This window comes from Chaetura pelagica, unplaced genomic scaffold, assembly GCF_000747805.2.
Source record: "Chaetura pelagica isolate M959 unplaced genomic scaffold, ChaPel_1.0 scaffold317, whole genome shotgun sequence".
Classification (NCBI taxonomy): Eukaryota; Metazoa; Chordata; class Aves; order Apodiformes; family Apodidae; genus Chaetura; species Chaetura pelagica.
Window position 1 is genome coordinate 921,738 of NW_009953864.1, and position 18,273 is coordinate 940,010.

The window sequence follows — 18,273 nt, forward strand, 5'->3', positions numbered from 1 at the left end:
GCCCTGGGAGCGGGTGCAGAGGATCAGAGGCCGAGGGGAACCCCCCTGGGGGGCTGAGGGCTGTGTGTGCAGGAGCAGACCCCCCTGCCTCGCCACCCGCCAACTTGCCGAGGGCTCTTAAACAAGTGTTTTCGTCACGTCAGTTTGTTTCTCTCCCCGCCAGGCTTTGCCTCAGCCTGCATTCGCCGTGCTTGTGTCGCTGTGTGATTCTGCTCTTGAAATGATAAAATCCAAGGAGGATTGTTGTATTCCACTTAGGTGGTTTTCTAGTTTCTTCCTGTGTGCTTCTTGCGTTGTATGCAGAAAGCATATTCAAATGCATGCTTAGGAGGTGAAAAAAATGGCGCTAGAACTTGGGGCTATAATAATGGAATAGAATACAGGTGTGATATACATGCATTTAGTTTTCTATATCTCTGTAACCTGGTAATTCTTATTTTCTTCATTTTTTTCTTTCCCTGAGTTAAAATATGTAATAGATTAAAATTATATTTTCAGTTCAGACCTTCCCCTTCTGTAAGAAAAATGTACCATAAATCTCATACTAGCAGTTAGGGAATAAGGACTAACCCTACCAAGTATCTGATGTAAAGCTTCATGATGTTTTTGTCTATCTGCAGATAAAGATCTGCAGTTTCATATTATTAAGCAAGCTAGAGCTCAAAGTGCAAAAGAAGGTACCAGCTGCAGTGAAGGTAAGCAGATACTGGGACAGCTTTGTCAGCTCTGGTGTGTAAGATGCTCTTGTGTCCCCACACACAGCTTCCTTGAGTCCTCTTGTGAACTGCTATGAGGCATTTTAAAAATTAATTTTCCTTCCCTTGTATACTTTGGAACATAACTTCTTTCTGTACTTGGGGCAACCAGGTCAGAGAATCTGAGTCTGTTGTGCTCACACCTCTAGATCTCTTCAGGACTGGAAAATCAACACTGCAAAATTCAGGAGTTTCTTAAAAGCACTAGTCCTTCACTTCCCATCCTTCTACCTACACTTTCTTTCTGCCTGCATTTGCTGTTATTATTTTCAGCTCTTTGTGGTTCAAATTCTTCTCTTGCTGCCTCCAGCCTTGTTCTTCATGTGATGGGTGGGGAGGAAAAGAAGGACTGCTTTTTATTTTGATTAAAGATTAATTGTTAGACATTAGCTCTGTGTGCTTGTCCACCACTGCTCAGACCAATAACCAAGCAACAGGTGTATTACTCTTATTATGTTGGATTGTTTCAAGACTGTCCTAAGAAATTGTATAGTAAAAATGCTGATATATCTGCAAATATGATGCTGTCCTTTGCCACTGCTCTCAGCTCATGAGTTTCTTCTTTACGTTTCTTTTTTTCATTGTTTTTTTTTCAGCAGCCTGGAGAGTAGGTTAAGTTTGAGCTGTGCTTCTTTTTCAGAGCAGAAAAGTAGGGCTACCTATAGAAACCACTGTAGAGCCGCAGCCTATCGTATGGAAGTTACTGCAACACCTGAAAGATACAGCATTTACTGTCTATAGTCTTTTAGTTTGGTAAAATGCAGAAGGAAAACTGCCTTTTTTTCTACTTGTCTGCCTTGGTAGTCAAATACAGCAGCATGTGCTCTGGCATAGGTTTTTATGCTGCCTTTGTTTCTCCAGCATGGAGCCTTAACAGTCAGTTGCTTGGAAAGGAGCTTTCATGTGATGGGAACTGTGTTTGGAGCACGTTGGATGCATTTTTATTTTTATTTTTTTTCTGGAGGGAAGTGGTAACTCATTAATTTGACACATGTATATCCAAGCAGAGAAGAAACAAATAAATCTTTTCTCAGTGGTTTAATAGCAGAGATCGATCAGTGCCACTAGGTGCCAGTGTTTGCTATTCCAGTTTTCACTGCAAGCTTGTGTTTCTCTGAAGAGAACACTGAAACAACGTGGGGTGGTTCCATTGTGACTCTTAGCCCATTACAAGAGTTACTGACTTGGAATTGTTTGTTTAATTTAAAGGCTTTGGGAACAGAAACAAACGGAAAGCATTTTTCATCGTAAATTTCCTTTTGACTAGCTCTACCAATGGTAATAGTTTTATATCTTTGTTTTTAAAAAATTCTAACCATATTTAGAATATTAGAATAGATATATAATAGGAGAGGAAGGCTGGTCTTCATCACAAGTCATGGAACCCTTGAGAAATCACAAGCATGTGACTGTTAGGGCACTTCTGTGGGCTTCCATGACCCTGCAAGAACAGTGCATTTTAAAAATAAAAATCTAGTATTCATGTTTAAATATGTTAGTTCAGGTTATAAAAGGTCTTAGGTTCCAAGTACAGTAATGAGGAGATCTTGCCTTTTAGGTTTGTTGTTGTAGGTTATGGTAGCTCCTCTTCCCCTGCTTCAGTGTCTGTAGTGAAAACAGGATGTGAAAGATCGCCCAGCTGCTGTTAAGTGTGGAAAAACCTAGGGAATAACCTAGGGAAGCAGTAGCTTTGCTGTTGTGAGGACTCCTGTGTACACCTTATCTTACCTGGAGACACATGTCTGTGTAGGATTGTGCCTTGCAGGAAGAAGGTAGGGTTGCAGGGAGCAGGATTATGGAGGTCGGGTCAGTGGCTACGGGGAATGTTTCAAGTAAAATGCTTTTCTGCAGGTAGTATCCTAGAATGCTGCATCCTGTATCTTTAAGGAACTGGCTTTGCTGCTGGTGCAATGGATTGAGAATGGATTTACTGTTTGGAGGATGTGTTTTTCAATGGGGGAACAGGGAGAACAAGTACTGGGCTGATCATTCAGGGAAAGAATAGCGTGAAAGCAGTGTGTTTGTTTTTGTAACTTTGAAGTGAGTTATCTAAACTAATCTGGAGTATCTTGAAAGTGCCTTTGTAACCCTTTTAGCTATCAGTGCCTGTGGCAATTTTACTATGAGAGCTCTGTAGAGAAAATGACACTGTGAGTGAAACTGATCTGCACAGTGCCCAGTTACCCAGTCTCCTAGAAGCTTTAATTTGTGTTGGCAGAACAACAGGTATTTTGTAGCTAGTACCTTAACGTAAAATGTTAGGAGTTTGACAAACCCACAAGCAGGAGCTGCAGATTCATCTTTCTTGCTTTAGTTTGTAAGTCGAGCTGAAATTGATGGGACAAGACAGTGTCCTTTTGATGTAATCTATTTTGATCCCTTGAGAACATGTCAAAAACCTGTTGCTAAGAGTGAGCAGTCAGGAGAGGTTGTGCAGACTGGGGAGGGCTTTGGGCCTTTTTTGTTTTCGAGCAATTTTTATGCTTTCAAATTAAGAAGGGTGAATCTTCTTACAGACATGTAGAGGGAAGATGAAAACAGCATGAGTTTTTGCTGCATTTCTTGTTTGTTGAGCTTCTCAGTGTTTTCCTGTATAATTATGGTATTTCACTAATAACAGCTGTCTGTTCGACCTCCAGGATCTTACTCATTACTGCCTGTAGAAGTTCCTCAAAATCACAAGCGTTCCACCTGTGACCTGACTCAAGCTGATCGCCTTGCTCTTTATGATTATGTTGTTGAGGAAACAAAGAAGCAGAGGTCTAGATCCCAAATCATGGAAAATGACAGTGACCTCTTTGTGGATTTAGCGGCAAAAATCACCCAAGGTTTGAAGAACAGTCTGCTGTTGAATTTACCACTCAGAATTTTCACTTTGTATAGATAGATGAGTTTGCCACAAGCCAAACAGAATTGCTTGTGCTATTTTTATTGTGAAAAGCATATTGTTCTTAAAAGCCACAATGAGGACCTGGCTTCAGAAAAGACTGGTAGCCTTTGTGTTCTTTTACTTCTGAGAAAGTCTCGGCGCTCTGCTTTTGGCACATGTATTGTGTGGATCCATCTTAGTGGATGGATCTTTTGTCTTTACTGCAGCTGATTTCAGGCTGTTTAATGTTGCCAACTGACTGCAGAACTTGGAATGGTGTTTGCTGTAAGAGATGATGAGATTAAAGATCACTTAAGATTAAAAGCCTAACAAGAAATGTTGGCAGTCGTCCGATGGAGCACTTGAGCGATATATAAATGAGTGTATTGGAACAAGGCCTCTCATCCTTGTTGAATCATGCCTGTTTGTAACTGGATCAAGTGAAATACAAGCACCTGGAAGCATCTGGCTTATCCTGTGGGCCCTGCTATGCCTAAGTGGTAGGAGATAGTGTTTTTTGTCTACACAGGTAGATGTTTCACAGAATCTGGCCTTCTCAGTCTGTGTGTCTTACTGTAATACTGCTTTGGAAAACATGGCCTATATTTTGTAGGCATTTGACCAAATTGCAAGCCCATATATTGATCTGGATCACTGTCAGGAGACTGCGATAACATAGCAGCATTTGCTTGGTGGCTTTTTAGTCTTGTGTAAACAGCTAGCAAGAAGGCTGGAGAGGGAGCTTGTGCTAAATTTGTAATAGTTACTAAATAGTGTAGAAACTTCATAAAGAACACCAAGTATTTTATGTTTTGGACTTTTATTACTAAAGCACCAGACTTGCATACCTGCAGGTGCTACTGTCCTGCTAATGGCCATATGTTTTACTTCCAATTTTTTGCTAGATGATAGTCAGAAAGGTCCAAAGTCCCATCTTGAAATTCTGGCTGAAATGCGAGACTACAAAAGGCGGCGGCAGTCATACAGGGCTAAGAATGTTCATATAACAAAGAAGTCTTACACTGAGGTGAGTATGTGAAAAGAAAGAGGGTTTTTTGCATAAAAGTGCTTATTGTACCTCAGCATAAACATTTATATACCCTTTCAAATAAAGAAAATGTCTCCCTTTTTTCCCACTTCTTCCCACACTGCCTTGCTAGAGTTGCAAACTAAAAAGAAAACTGGTTTTTGGGTTGTTGCAGCAAGTTACAAACAACAGGAGGAGTGTTTCTAACTATCAAATGAAAATGCTGGCAAGATATATTTGACTGTTGTAAAATGGTGCTGTTTAAATATATGCTGAAATACCTTTTTCTGCAAATAAAACCTTCCATTCAAACATCTGATGTATAAGGGTTGGGGTGGGATTTATTTTTTTTTTGAGATCTTTACCTTCTGCTGTCTAGTTGCTAGTCTAGTTCACTACTATGACACGCTGCTTTTCTTGTTGTTTGTTTTAATGTATCTTAAATCTCCAGGTGATTCGGGATGTGATTGGTGTGCATATGGAAGAACTCAGCAATCACTGGCAGGAAGAGAATAGGTTGGATAATGCAGAGACATGTGAAGGAGGGAAGTCGAAATCTTCAGGAAGGTATGTCACACCTGACAGATTCCTTGGGCATGTGAGCAGGCTGATAGCATGTTTTATGTAGATGTATTTCTTCCTGTATCAAGTAACACTGCATGCTTTTCCAAACATTTGTCACTGAAATAAAAATGAAACAATTGCCTAGTGATAGTCTGTTTATGGTTCTACAGGATTTCTTCAAGATGAAAATGATGTTGAAACAAACTAAAGGGTGACAGTTGAGGTGTATTTTTTCAGCATTAAAATAAAGGTGAATGGAAAGGCCAAACAGGAGATTAGGCTTGCTGGGTTCTCCAGCTGTAGGCAGCAGCTGAAAGAACGTGGTTGAGGAGTTAGGGATTGAGAGCAAAACACAGGTGATAAGACTGAGCAACAAGTTACTTATTTCATAAGAAGTAACTGGATTTAATAGTGTGCTGGATTAAATAGTGTGCTGAGATGATCCAAGGGCTGGAGCACATCTCCTATGAAGACAGGCTGAGCAAGTTGGGGCTGTTCTGCCTGGAGAAGAGAAGGCTCTGGGGAGACCATATAGCAGCCTTCCAGTAACTGAACAGTCTACAGGAAAGCTGAGGAGGGGCTTTTTACAAGGGCTTGTAGAGAGGGGAGGAGGTTTAATGGCCTTATGCTAGAAGGGAGATTTAGGTTAGACATTAGAAGGAAATGCTTTAGTGTGAGGCTGGGGAGACACTGGCATAGGCTGCCCAGTGAAGCTCTCGAAGACCCATCCCTGGAAGCGGTCAAGGCCAATTTGGATGGGGCTTGGAGCAACCTGCTCTAGCAGGATGTGTCCTTGCCCATGGCAGAGGGGTTGGAACTAGATTATCTTTAAGGTCTCTTCCAACTCAAACCATTCTGTGATTCTGTGTGCATATATAAGAGCATGGACTTTGGGCCTCTTTTAGGAGGCATTGTATTTTTTTAGGGAGGTAGAGAGGCTTAATAAAAAATATGTCATTATTATTACAAAACTGGTACTGAAAACAATAGTGACTGTGAAACTTTTTATTGAATAAAATGAATAACCTTTTTTGCAGAAAGGAAGACAGGCGCTCAGCCTCGGTGGACTCACGGCAGTCTGGAGGAAGCTGTAAGGACACTGAACGCACCAGACACAGGAGAGAGAGCAGCAGGAGTCCAAACAGACGAAAAAGGAGTCGTGAAAGAGGAAAAGACAGAGATTCACAGAGAAGAAGAGAACGGTGAGCAATAAACTCTGAACTCATGCTTCTGCATCAGGTGGCCATAGCTGTTGGCAGTGAGAATTTAGTGCAGGGAATTAGAGTATCTGGTCCAGTTAAAAAGCTGGGCTAACCTCATCTGCAGTATAAGAACCAGTGGCATGAGGCTACTGACACTAAAAAGAACTTGCTGTGAGATCATAAACTGTGATCCAAACTTCAGAATTTATTCTCTCCTCTGAAAGGTGACACTTCAAAACCGCACGCTACAGGGTTAGCACATTACTATGGGAGGCTGTTTTACTCCTTGATGGACATGGGAGGACATATTTTTCATTTAACCATTTAAGTGTTCTTGCCTAATGCTCCAGTTCTGCTCCGGTTTTCCCTGGAATTTAATAAATAGGATTTCTTGTTTCACTACTACATATATTCATAGGATCAGTTGACTAGCTCACTCTGCTTCAGAACTGTGTTGTTGCTCTTCAGTAGTTCTGGACACACTTTCAGGGAAAAAAAAACAAATCTAGGCCACACCTTCTGATACCTTCAAGGGCACATTTGCATCTGCAAGACCATAGGTGTGGGTAACCTGTGTTGGAGCAAAGATTGAGGCTGTTGTGCAGAAGAAATGGTGCATTGTCCCTAGGATGTGTGGAAAAGATGCTGTAGGTAACTGAACGGATGGGAAGGATTGCTTGTCTCAAATTGGCTTTGTTACACTGTGAAGCCTTTTGATCTAAATGAAATTCCTAAATACTAAATTTTATCCTGATCCTATTTGCCACTACTGCACTGTATGACAAAACTTTGATTAAAACAGCATGGAAAATAAACTGTCTTAAAGTAGTTTACTTTCTTTCCATAGAAGAGGACATGATTACATTTAATGAGACATTTCCATTTTCCAAGCCTGGGTTGTCTTGTTTTTTTTTCCTTCAGGTTCTATCAGTCTGAGCCTAAAAGGACACACAATGTTTGTGTTTTTGTTTCAGGGATGAAGACAAGTATCACAGCCATAAAAGAAGAAAATAGAAACCTGGACCTGATTGTTTTGTTTGTTAGCTGTTCAAAAAATTGCTTCACCAGAACTGTCATTACTGCTGTTGTGCCAGGGACAGTAACACTGTGTACATAATATTGGTGTTACATCAGAGCTGGCCGTGGAGACAGAAATGAACTGGTGTCAACGTTTGTCAGGATGGAAGCAGTATGTATCATAAAATGTGTAACTGTGTGACACTAATGCATCTATTGATAAATTACATTGATCTTTTTAATGTTTTTGAGTTTAGTCTGACAAAGATGAAGAATGAAATCTGCAAAAGACTGTATAATTTGCATTTCTGGCCCATAATTAGTATCCAAAAGGTGGATATAGTACAGAGCTAGTTCCTGGAGAACTAGGATCAATTACAAACAGAAGAGGCATGAAAAAAACCTTCCCTCCTAGCCTTCCTCCTGACATTGTCACCTCTGAGAGCAGTGTTCCAGAAAGTCAGCACTTACTGTCTAGTTACAGCACGTACCAGAGGTGAGAGGGCAGAGTTCAGACTTCTCCAGTAGGTTAAAGTATCTTCAACTGCAGCTAGTGGTAAAAGGACAGTAACAGGGAAAGCTGCTGTTGCCAAACTCATGCTCAAATTTATGACCAAAGTCATCTGGCAAATATGATGAGAATATAGCCCTCCACAGAAACTAGTGAGGAGGTACCAAGAACCCTTGGAATATTGCTGATTGCCATTTTCAAACACTGGTTGTGTACCCATATCCTTCCAAAAATAACTAGGAGGAGTTCCCATCCTGTAGACTTAACATAAATATTAGCAATGGTGGTTGATAAAAATATTTAAAATATTTTAAACACACAGGTACATATTAAAGGTATGCAGGAGAATTCCACTTCAGGCAGATTTTTATCATATCAATGTCTTGACCTGTTAATTCCTCACACTATCTACTACAGCAAGGCCAGTCATCATCAGCCAACGACAACAAAGTAAGTAAATACAAAAGAAGGTTGCAGATCCATCTGTCCTACAATACTTTCTTCTGTTCGAGTGAGCTGCCAGGAGAGGGCACTCCACTGGCTCCTGGTTTTGGCTTCCCTGTTGATGGAATCTCTCCAATTTTCCTGTAGCCACCAGTATGTTGTCTCTTAACTCAATCATTTCTGCAGTTAAGTGTGATCATCTGTCACTGAATACTTAGTCTAGTTCTGACTGTTTTGGACTTCTGTGCCTACTACAGATGTTCAACTCAAAACCAAGCTGAACTCTGTCAGGCATTCCTTACCTGATAAATGCAGTAGCCTTTTGTGTTAGAAAATAAGATGTTTTAAATAGATCCTTCATTAGGCAACCGTATCTAAGAATGGAAAAGGATATTTAAGTTCTGAAAGGGTCCTAATTAGAGGAAAAACAATATAGAAACATTGCTGTCTTTTCTTGAGTTGATCTTTCTTCTGCCAACTCAGTGACAGGGTTCTCAGGAAGTTCTCTTAAGTAAGACTTTATTTGTTTAATAGAGCTTGTCCATGCAAAGTAGTACAAGACAAGCTGTATTTGTGCAAGAGTCAAAGTCAGTGCTATCCAGCTGCATAATGAGAAATGCACCAATTGGAGCTGCCCCATCATCCCTCAGGTTAATTCCGTGTTTTACTTCTCACAGTCACTTATGAAGCACAGGTAGGAAGATCCACAACAAAATGCATGTTACTCAATATAAAAAAAATGGATGAAGGTATCACTCCTTAGGCATGAGCATCAGTATTTGAGAGGCAGGAAAACAGTACACTTATTCAATCAACATCTACCAAATGGCCATTTCAAGAGTGATGTAAACAAAGGGAAGAGCTATGGAAGAGCATCTTCTTGCATTGTAATATGCAAATAACAGTCCTTTGAACACAAATTTTCTTACATGTATTTATTCCTTTTTTTTTTTTTTCCCTTTCACCTGGTGCTGAAGAGTAGGCTTGATCAAAACTTGTAGTGTTGAGGGTTAGGTCAGAAAGTTTCTGAGCAGCACCATGCCGGTTTGTTGGTCACTGGAAAGGAATAAACCAAGCATTTTAGAACACTAGCATGATAAATCCTAGTTTGTTGAGCAAGGTTCAGTTGAGGGTGATAGCTCTCTTGCTTGCTGTTACTATCATTAAAAAGTAGTTATTTTAAAAAAATGTTAGTAACTAATGGCAAAACAATTCAGTTTATGTGTCTACTTGTGCATTTTGAGCTCCAGCTGGTATATCCAGCTGGTAGCAATCCAAGACAGAAAGTCCAATTCCAGATAGATGGGAGGAAAAGTGTATCTGTCTGCAAACCTGCCACACAGGCAGCAATGGGAGGGCAAACCTGTTGCAGATCTTTTAAAACTGGTATGTTACTATCTGAAAACTAGATTGAAGACAATGTAATTTTCAGGCATTCCTAATGCTAATTCCACCCTAATTCTAGTAGGAATATGTACAATATCTTGATGGATCCTTTCCTCCATCTCCTAAAAAGCTATGAGATTTTGACACTGAATTTTGTGGGCACAAGACTTCACATAGCCAATCCAAGCCTATCAGGGATGAGCCTTTCACCTGTAGCAGTTTTCATTAATTAGGCCTGGTTAGCAGAGCTGTTAGCACCAGTCTGTGAATTTCAGTTTTTTTCAGTTATAAATGTTGACAGAAATATGTATGAATAGTGTCAGTGTGTGCAACAAAAAAGGTAGCCAATCTATGCAAATACCCTGTTGATCATGAAGTGCAGGTGTCCAGAAGTTTTCAGAACAACCAACCTGCAAGCACCGGAAGTGGTAACAACATATGAAAAAATGGGTTAAAAAATTAGAAAAAAACCAATTGGAATATGCTGAGTTGGAAGGGACCCATCAGGATCATTGAGTCCAACTCCTGTCCCTATGTAGGGCACCCCAAGAATCACACCATGTGCTTGAGAGCATCATCCAAATGCTTCCTGAACTCAGGCAGGCTTGGTGCTGGGACCACTTCCCTGGGGAGCTCGTTCCAGTGCTCAGCCACCCTGAGTGAAAAACCTTTTCCTGATACCCAACCTAAACCTCCCCTGATTCAGCTTCCTGTCCTTTCCTGAGTCCTGTCACTGCTCACAGGAGTGAAGAGATCAGTACCTGCCCCATATCCTCCCCTCATCAGGAAGCCATAGACTGCAATGAGGTCACCCCTCAGCCTGCTTCTCCAAGCTGAATAATCCAAGTGACCTCAACAGCTTCTCATAAATCTTTCAAATGGGCTGAGCATCAACAGGCTGTTCTCTACCCAATCTTGTAAGAGAGATGCCAAATAATATAGGAGATAAACAGGGTACAAAAAAAAAAGACCCTGGTTGTAGCAAGGGGAAACCTCCTGTCCCTACATTAGCATTTGGGACCATACTGCCAACACCCAGAACACTGGAGAACACTTAAGAGAGCACCAAAATCCTGCACCAGGACCACAGCAAGGCTGGCACTGCTGCACTGACCTGCCTGGCTTTTCCCTTGGGCTTCACCCTTTAAGCCCTTACAGAAAAGGGACATCACAAAATCCATAAATGTGCATATAGCTGTGATGCAAGTGTTTTGGTATCCAAATCCATGTACCTTTCATACTGCCACTTGGTCTTTACTGCAAAGTAAGTATATGACACACACAGTCATCCAACACTAACAGCACATGGATTACCCAAGTCCTTAGAAACAATAGAGAGATTTAAAACTCCATAGTGTGTCACACACACATCCATTATACTGCTATGGTACATCTTCTTTGCATCCAAGCCCACTGATCCCACCTGCCTCAGGGTATGGTACTTGGCAGCAGTAAAACCTTGGATACCAAACTAATAAGAAACTACAAATAATTACCTTGCCTCAATATGCAAGAGATGAGTAATTCACAGAGGTTCATCATTTGCTAACAAACTACTTGATGAAGTCCAGAGAGGAGAATGGGGTTGCTTCTGCATTATGAAGCAAGCCAGTGTTTACACAACAGCAAAGACCTGAACACAGCTGTTGTTGGCAGCAAAACAGATCACCAGGCAGTGAGGTTTTGCTTAACCTTCAACCTGCATATCTGCTGTGAAGAACCGTGTTAGTTCATGGCTTATTGATAAGACTTGACACCAAACTATAAACCAACCTCAGAGGAAGCAGAAAGAGAAACAGAACAGATTAGAAATGTACCCAGGCACCCCAACTCAGCATGAATACCAAAACAGGTCAAACTATTCAGGTGGGACTATGTCCTACTATTGTCCTTTATATTCACTGAAGGCAACAAACACAAAACCATTACCAGGAAGTACAATTTACCACAGTAAATACTACAAAAATTGAAGAGCGAAACCATTTAAGACCAAGTACATACTAAATGTTTTCTCAAGAAAATTTATATGGAGAAGGAAATTGAGATAAACATGATAGAAACTTCAGACTTCAAGTGGGAACTTCCAGTTTCTGTTTCTGATCTATATTAAATCATAAGAGTAGTCCATAAGATGCTCCTGATTCTCGTACCAGTAATATGCAATAATATACAAACCTGTATATAATTGCTTCCTTCAGGGAAAATTATACCACCAGGCAGTGACTTCAATATTTCAAAGAAAGATGGATAAATAACAGTTTATGATTTAACAGTTCAAACCCTGATGTTGACCACTTCACAAAAAATAACTATGCACACTTTTAGTATAAACTTACTCAACTTTACTCCTGTCACTATGGCTATATCCAAAGTGAAGATAGATTATTCAACTGAAATTAAAGGTTTATGGAGAACCCAGGGGTAATCCACACATTAAAATTCCGTGCACTTACGCTTGTTCTTTAATCCTTTGGAGGAAAGCTTCAGTTTTCTCCTCTGGTATCTCTCCATCGATACTGGCCAAATAGGAGTAGAGGAACGAGAACGTTTCGAATGGAACGCTCGCTGCTCCGCCTTCTGGGTCCCTTGTTATGATTTCACAGGCATGTTTCATTGAACTCAGTAAGGACTGTAGAGGAGGTTCAGTCAAGAAATTAGAGGAACATCATCAGAGCCACCACCAACCTTTGCAAGCCACTAAAAGTGAGTGTAAACGACATGAAGGCTTTATCATTGTTACCTAGCTTCCAACTCCAAGTTTACCCTCCAGGGCAGATAACATTTGGGTTTCCTTTAGAACAAACATGCCTTGAAGTATTAATTCCAAATATACTATTAAAAAGTATTTACTCAATACAATGTCTATAATCCAGTGCCCTATCCATGCTGAGCTACATACAGAAAAGTGTGGGAAAATGGAGCATTGAGCTTCATTATGTCAGAGACTAACTGGATGCCATTAAAACAAACAAAGAAAAAAACCCACATGGGCCTTTTTAAATCCAAGTAGTAACAGTTTTGCTATAACTTTAAAAAAAATGTATCCTTGGCCTCTTCATTAATAAGCAAGCAATGATTTTGTAAAAAAAATAAGTATTTCATAACAGCAGAACAGCAATATTTACAATAAATCCAGTATCTGTTCAAGATCTGGAACACAGGCCAGAGGAGTGTCATTTTATAACCTCTTAGCAGTTGTATGTAATGTAGTTCCTCCCCTGGGAGGCGTCTGTAGGGAAGGAGAGGCAGCTGCCTACATGAATGGAAGACTCAGCACAGCTCTCCAGCATCCTCAGTTTGCTAAAGTGCTCCTGCTGTTTCCTGCTCCTGCCACTCTGAGCCGCCCCTTGCTCCCTCTCACAACACAGCAATGTTCTTCACATCCATGTCCCCACCTTTCATAGGCAGGGTAGTCGGCTACTTCTGTGGTTGTTTCTCCAAGGCTGTAAAAACACATCAGTGCTTCACAGAAAGACACTTCAGATAACCTAGTGTTTTTAAGAGGCTCACACTTCTCTACTCTTCTATCTTACCCGCGACCCTATGCAACCATGAACACAACTTACAGCTGCAGGAAAATGAATGTGCATTTTTTGTGTGTGTCTTCCTCTCTGGTTAGGAAACAGAAGTTTAGGTTTCAATATGTACGGTGGAAAAAAAATAATTCATTTAATATCTGAAAGGATGGATAGATTAAGGTAAATTTAGATGGTCTAGCTTCATCAGAATGATGTTCCTGAGACTGGTTTTGTTGTGATTTTTTTTTTAATAACAACCCTGCTATTACTTACTTTAAGAACCCAAGCTATAAAATCATGTTGGAGGGGGGACTGGAATCAAGAAATACACAGCTGAAATTAATAAATATATATCTATATAGATATATACACACATGATTGCCAGGCCAGATTAACATTCAGGGTATCCAGATATTCCAACATTCTCAAAATATTATTTAACATGTATTTTCTTTTTAGCTTCTCTTCTTTCCTACTGTAAAAGTCATTAAAAATATTATACTTCTTAAGAACATCAGTGTAGTGCCTTTTATAACATCTCATTCTGTTTAAATGCTCTGCTGAGATTTTATTACTAACATTAAAATAATTAGATGTAGATTTAGTAAAATTAACTGCTTCTGTGAAAACTTAATTGACTACACAATCAATTAAAAACGGATGTTTTAATTTCTCCCTCCAGTTTTCCTCATTGACACTGATTCCATAAGCATCATTCCTCTATTATCCTCTCTCTCTCATGGTCCAAGCTCCCTGTGGACATGCTTGCTCCTCTGTGGCTACCCCAGTAAACTGTGGATGTAGCCCTCTCTTTCTGGTTAAGCTCCCCTGACCAAAAGCTGGGGAACAGAAGTAAACACACAAGCGACTTTGCCAGCTACTGCAAAAGCAACTACCATTCCCCAAAGACCATCTGCATTAACTGTTCTATGGCTTACCTCATATATGATCATATATATCCCTTTGCATTTGGATACAAGGACTCCTGCTGTGAACGTACCTTGCCGAGCACGCTGCACCCAAGTGCCAGAATCTTCATCCATTCTGCCTCCTCACCAAAGTTGCCCAGTTGCAGGATAGTGTTCAGCTGCTCCTCTGGCAAGCACAGGTGCTTCCACTTTTCCTTCAGTTCTGCAACATTCACCATGCCTTGGGGAGAAAACTTGAGACGGTATCATGGTACCACAGTAAGAACTCTGAAAACCAGAATGATGCCAAGACATAGTCCCTCCCCAAAACACATCAAATACTTGACAGTCAGTCTCCCCAGCACATCAGCATTCCTTGACAGCACCGTATGTTTGACAAAGGCAAGTTTGTACCTGCTTGTGCAAGATTTTAAGGAGTCCTGGGGTCAAACCACCCTCTGTTTCCTCTGTTGGTAAAGGCATTTCAAACCTCTCCTTCACAGGAAGGGGTTCACCTTTTGACAGTGCAGAAAAGTACCTAAGTGAATGGGAAGAGCAACACGCTTCAGTGCCCATGGCCATTATAAGCTACACAGAAGTAAACACTCATGATTTTTACCATGACATAATAGTTCAATGAATTAATCTGCATCCTCCCACACAGGAGAAGCAGCACTTGGCAAGCCATCTGCCTACACAACTCCCATCTCCCTGTGCCCTGATACGACCTTTCTTTGCAGGGGAAACCACAATCCTGAGATTTTTTACACTCCTTTTTCACAACCCTCTAATAATTCATAAAGCATTTAACTTATTTTGTGCATGACACACTCACACTCAGATTTATTAACATCAGAGTGGGCTTGCAAACCAAAGCACAAGCTTTTTCTCATTTGACTGACGAGCACCTGAGGGCTCATTTGTTTAACATTTCCCTCACAAGCTACTTGAAAATTACAACTGGCTATTTATGCTGCAACTCTCTCATCAGTGTTTCTGCCATCTCTGTTCACTCCAAAATAAGATTTAAAAAAAGAGCAGAAAGGGAATTAGAAGCACATCCTTTTAATTGCGAGGCTGCCACAGCCTTAAGAGCAACTACCTCTGCCATACCTGGCCAACAATCTGAAGCAGGCAAGAAAAACTGAGTTTAAATTTGGTGAGTGGCAGGTCTATCTATCCTAAGGGATTCTCCACTCATCCTCCTTCACCTGCCCTGGTCACCCATATCCATGCCCAGGCCATCGCATGCCATGCAAATACTCAACAAAATGCATGGCCAGCAGCACTGCAGAACTAAATCAACATGACGGTATAGAAAGAGATGCACAGTTTGTATGTATGTTTAACTCCTGGACTCCGTTTCAGCCAAATCCATTCCTCCATCTGATTATTCACAGGGACAAGACCTACAGCACCAGCAGTGTGTGTGTGAAACCACAGCCTTGGTTCTGCTTCATGTGGCCCCCAGAGCCAGACCTTGCTTGGCCCCAGGTGCTCTTGCACAGGAGCATACTCCAGAGAGGGGTGTGCAATCAGCAGCAGCTGCCTACCCATCTGTGGGGGCTCCTCCAACACAACTGGTGCCATCTGTAAGCCAAAGTCAAGGTCTGGCTGAGGGCCTGGCCACGACAGTGCTGCACAGCCCTGCTCTCACCAGCCCCAGGCTGCAGCAGGCTCTGCAAGCCGGCAGCTGCCACTTCAGCTGCTTGGTTGGAGCAAGCTCCCTGCACATCCATCACAGGAGGTAAGCCACATCCTACCTCCATCACATTCCTAAGAAAAATAAGGCCATTTTAAGGTGTTCCTGCTGCTTTTCTCTAACACTGCAGCTTTAGCGATTCAGTTTCTGTTTTTTTTCCTTTCTTAATGGACAAGCCAGACTCTGGCCTGGCTTCCTTAAAAGACTTCCCTCCCTCACATACACAGCACAGACTTTTTTAATCTCCTCAGTTAAGAACATCTCAGATACTTTTCAAGAGCTTGTCCACACAAACTGTAGCACATGAAGAAGTGATAATGAGAGGTAAAGGAGAAAAAACACAAAAGAGAAGAGGAAACATTTAAATATCTTAAACCAACTTCATGATGACAGTTCTAGATCTAGAAGTCACAAACTTTTTAAGCTCTTTTCCTATGTCAGTAACATTTAAGGAAATGCCTTATATTTGTTCCTGGAAACAACAAAAAGTTTAAGAATCAGAAAGCTATTTCTAGGTGTCCTTTAAATCCCAGAAATTGAATTAAGTCTCACATTAAAGGAAAAAATAGTAATAATAATAAGGTTTGGTCTTCTAAGGTCTTAAAAGATGTCTTTAGTCTGAAAGAACAGAGTAATTAACAAAAAAATTAAAATGCATTCTTCTATACGGAAATCAGACTATTCCAGAAATATGCCAGTCTTAAACCTCACTGCAACAGAAATCAAGCCCTACACCATTCTTACAGGCTGGATTAATGCACAGAAGTGTCTATGCAACGCACAGGTTGGCTTCATGTTCAAGCCAGATTCACTGTCCAACAAATCTGAGATTTTATGGGTCCATACACACAGTGCTACATCACTACATGAACATCCTACTTACGCAGCTGCCCACTGCAAAATATCATGAGGTTGAGTCCTAATAGCAGCTTTGGTAAATTGCTTCAGAATGTCAGGCAGCTCAGGGGGAATTTTGATCTGCTGAGCACAAAACATGGTCTCTGGAGGAGGCATGGTGGTTTGTGTTCAGTTATAAGGACCTGGAAGAAATAACAATAAAACAGCAGTTCATAGATAGAGAATGTGAATGAAAACCTGTGTATGCACATGTGGGGGAACAGTGCTTCTACCAAAACTCTCCTGTCCTACTTGATGGCTGAGGCTACTGGAGAACTGACAAAGTCAAAAGGGTAAACAGACAAGCACTGTGAATCTCTAGAAACCTTAAACTTGATGGCAACCAGATAAAAAGGATGGAACTTGGACTCCAACCACAGTTCTAGGTCAGGAGAACTTCTTTAACAGTTATCTTTAGACAGTGTTAAATTTCTTTTTCTCCTCAGATCTAACGCTATATATATTTGTAGAATAAGTAGTCTAGATAAGTCACACGACAACACGACAACATGAAAGTTAGCCATGCTGACAACTCACTCCTGCACACCAAGAACAAGCTTGTCATTTTTTTGTGTAGATGCTAGAGTACACAGATGGCCAAAAAGATGATTGCTAAGGTCAGTGATGAAGGAATGGGACTGCTGTGACTCCAGGCTGCCTCAGGGATCAATCAGAGCTTCATTTCTGGAAAAAGACTGGCAGGATACAGCGTCCTTGTTACTCTAACACAGAAAATCTGCATCAGGAACAGACTTCAGAGCGTGCATTTAATTACTACCTTGGTCACACACTTTCAGTAAAGATTAAAAGATGCAGCTCTAGCCAGGGAACTGAAGCTGAAGTGAAAAAGGCAGGAAATTCAGGTCAAGCTAGAGAACAGAAAAACCTTGAGGAAGGAGTACACACATGTGCATGTGCCCTTGGGAAACAGTCAAATAAGAGAATAAAAAGTTATCAGCAAAACGTAGAGATAGAGAAAAAAAAAAAAGAGGTAGCAGGACCTGCTTTTCCATAGTAACCCATTAACCAGGGAGTGACAGCAGGGCTGAGATGTCAGGGGCCCCCGGAGGTTGTCTGGCCCGATGCCCTGCCCAAGCCCCCAGCGCTGCTTGCCTGGGACCACATCCAGGCGGAATCCCCCCCGGGAGGGAACTGCACAGCCCCCCTGAGCAGCCCCTGCCTGCCCCTCGGCAACACTCCCTGCGCTGCTCACGGGGCCCTGTCTCGCGAAACCCTGAGGTCACCTTGTTCCCCTCACCTCCTCCTTGCCCCTGGTGTTCTCTTTTTTCCTTCCCACGCAGCCAAACCAGCCCCAGCTACCCTTGGTTACAAGGTAAAACCAGCCAGCGGGAGATGCTTGGGCTGTGCTGGGCCCCTCTCCCGGGCCCCTTCCCCCTGCCGGGCCCGGCCCCCCTCCCAGGCCCAGGCCCCGGCTCCCCCCCCCCCCGCCCCCCCCCCGGCCGCCCCACCGCC

General features: G+C 41.6%; 2 protein-coding genes across 2 annotated transcripts in view; one reads left to right on the forward strand and one right to left on the reverse strand.

The window, feature by feature from the left end:
* SNRNP48 (small nuclear ribonucleoprotein 48kDa (U11/U12)) overlaps positions 1 to 7,431 on the forward strand; it is a 71,528-nt gene extending 64,097 nt beyond the window's left edge. Inside the window, exons 2-7 of the mRNA XM_010001366.1 lie at positions 621 to 695; positions 3,395 to 3,583; positions 4,530 to 4,651; positions 5,103 to 5,218; positions 6,253 to 6,417; positions 7,392 to 7,431. Of these exons, the coding sequence (XP_009999668.1) occupies positions 621 to 695; positions 3,395 to 3,583; positions 4,530 to 4,651; positions 5,103 to 5,218; positions 6,253 to 6,417; positions 7,392 to 7,431 (707 nt within the window). The remainder of the gene's footprint in view (positions 1 to 620; positions 696 to 3,394; positions 3,584 to 4,529; positions 4,652 to 5,102; positions 5,219 to 6,252; positions 6,418 to 7,391) is intronic.
* Positions 7,432 to 9,399: 1,968 nt separating this feature from the next.
* ROPN1L (rhophilin associated tail protein 1-like) lies at positions 9,400 to 16,917 on the reverse strand. The gene is made up of 5 exons (XM_010001354.1): positions 16,787 to 16,917; positions 14,616 to 14,739; positions 14,294 to 14,455; positions 12,229 to 12,404; positions 9,400 to 9,445 (listed from the first exon to the last, which is right to left on the reverse strand). Exons 1-5 carry the CDS (start codon positions 16,915 to 16,917, stop codon positions 9,400 to 9,402), a joined length of 639 nt encoding a protein of 212 aa, XP_009999656.1.
* Between the last annotated feature and the right edge of the window lie 1,356 nt (positions 16,918 to 18,273).

What these genes read in the sequence shown, in the direction of transcription:
- ROPN1L (XM_010001354.1), bottom strand. Translation starts at nt 16,917, where the DNA reads ATGCCTCCTCCAGAGACCATGTTTTGTGCTCAGCAGATCAAAATTCCC. An exon ending in TTAAAATCTTGCACAAGCAG is followed by an intron (nt 14,456 to 14,615) that starts GTACAAACTTGC and finishes TACCGTCTCAAG; the next exon opens with TTTTCTCCCCAAGGCATGGT. An exon ending in GGTGCAGCGTGCTCGGCAAG is followed by an intron (nt 12,405 to 14,293) that starts GTACGTTCACAG and finishes CCTCCTCTACAG; the next exon opens with TCCTTACTGAGTTCAATGAA.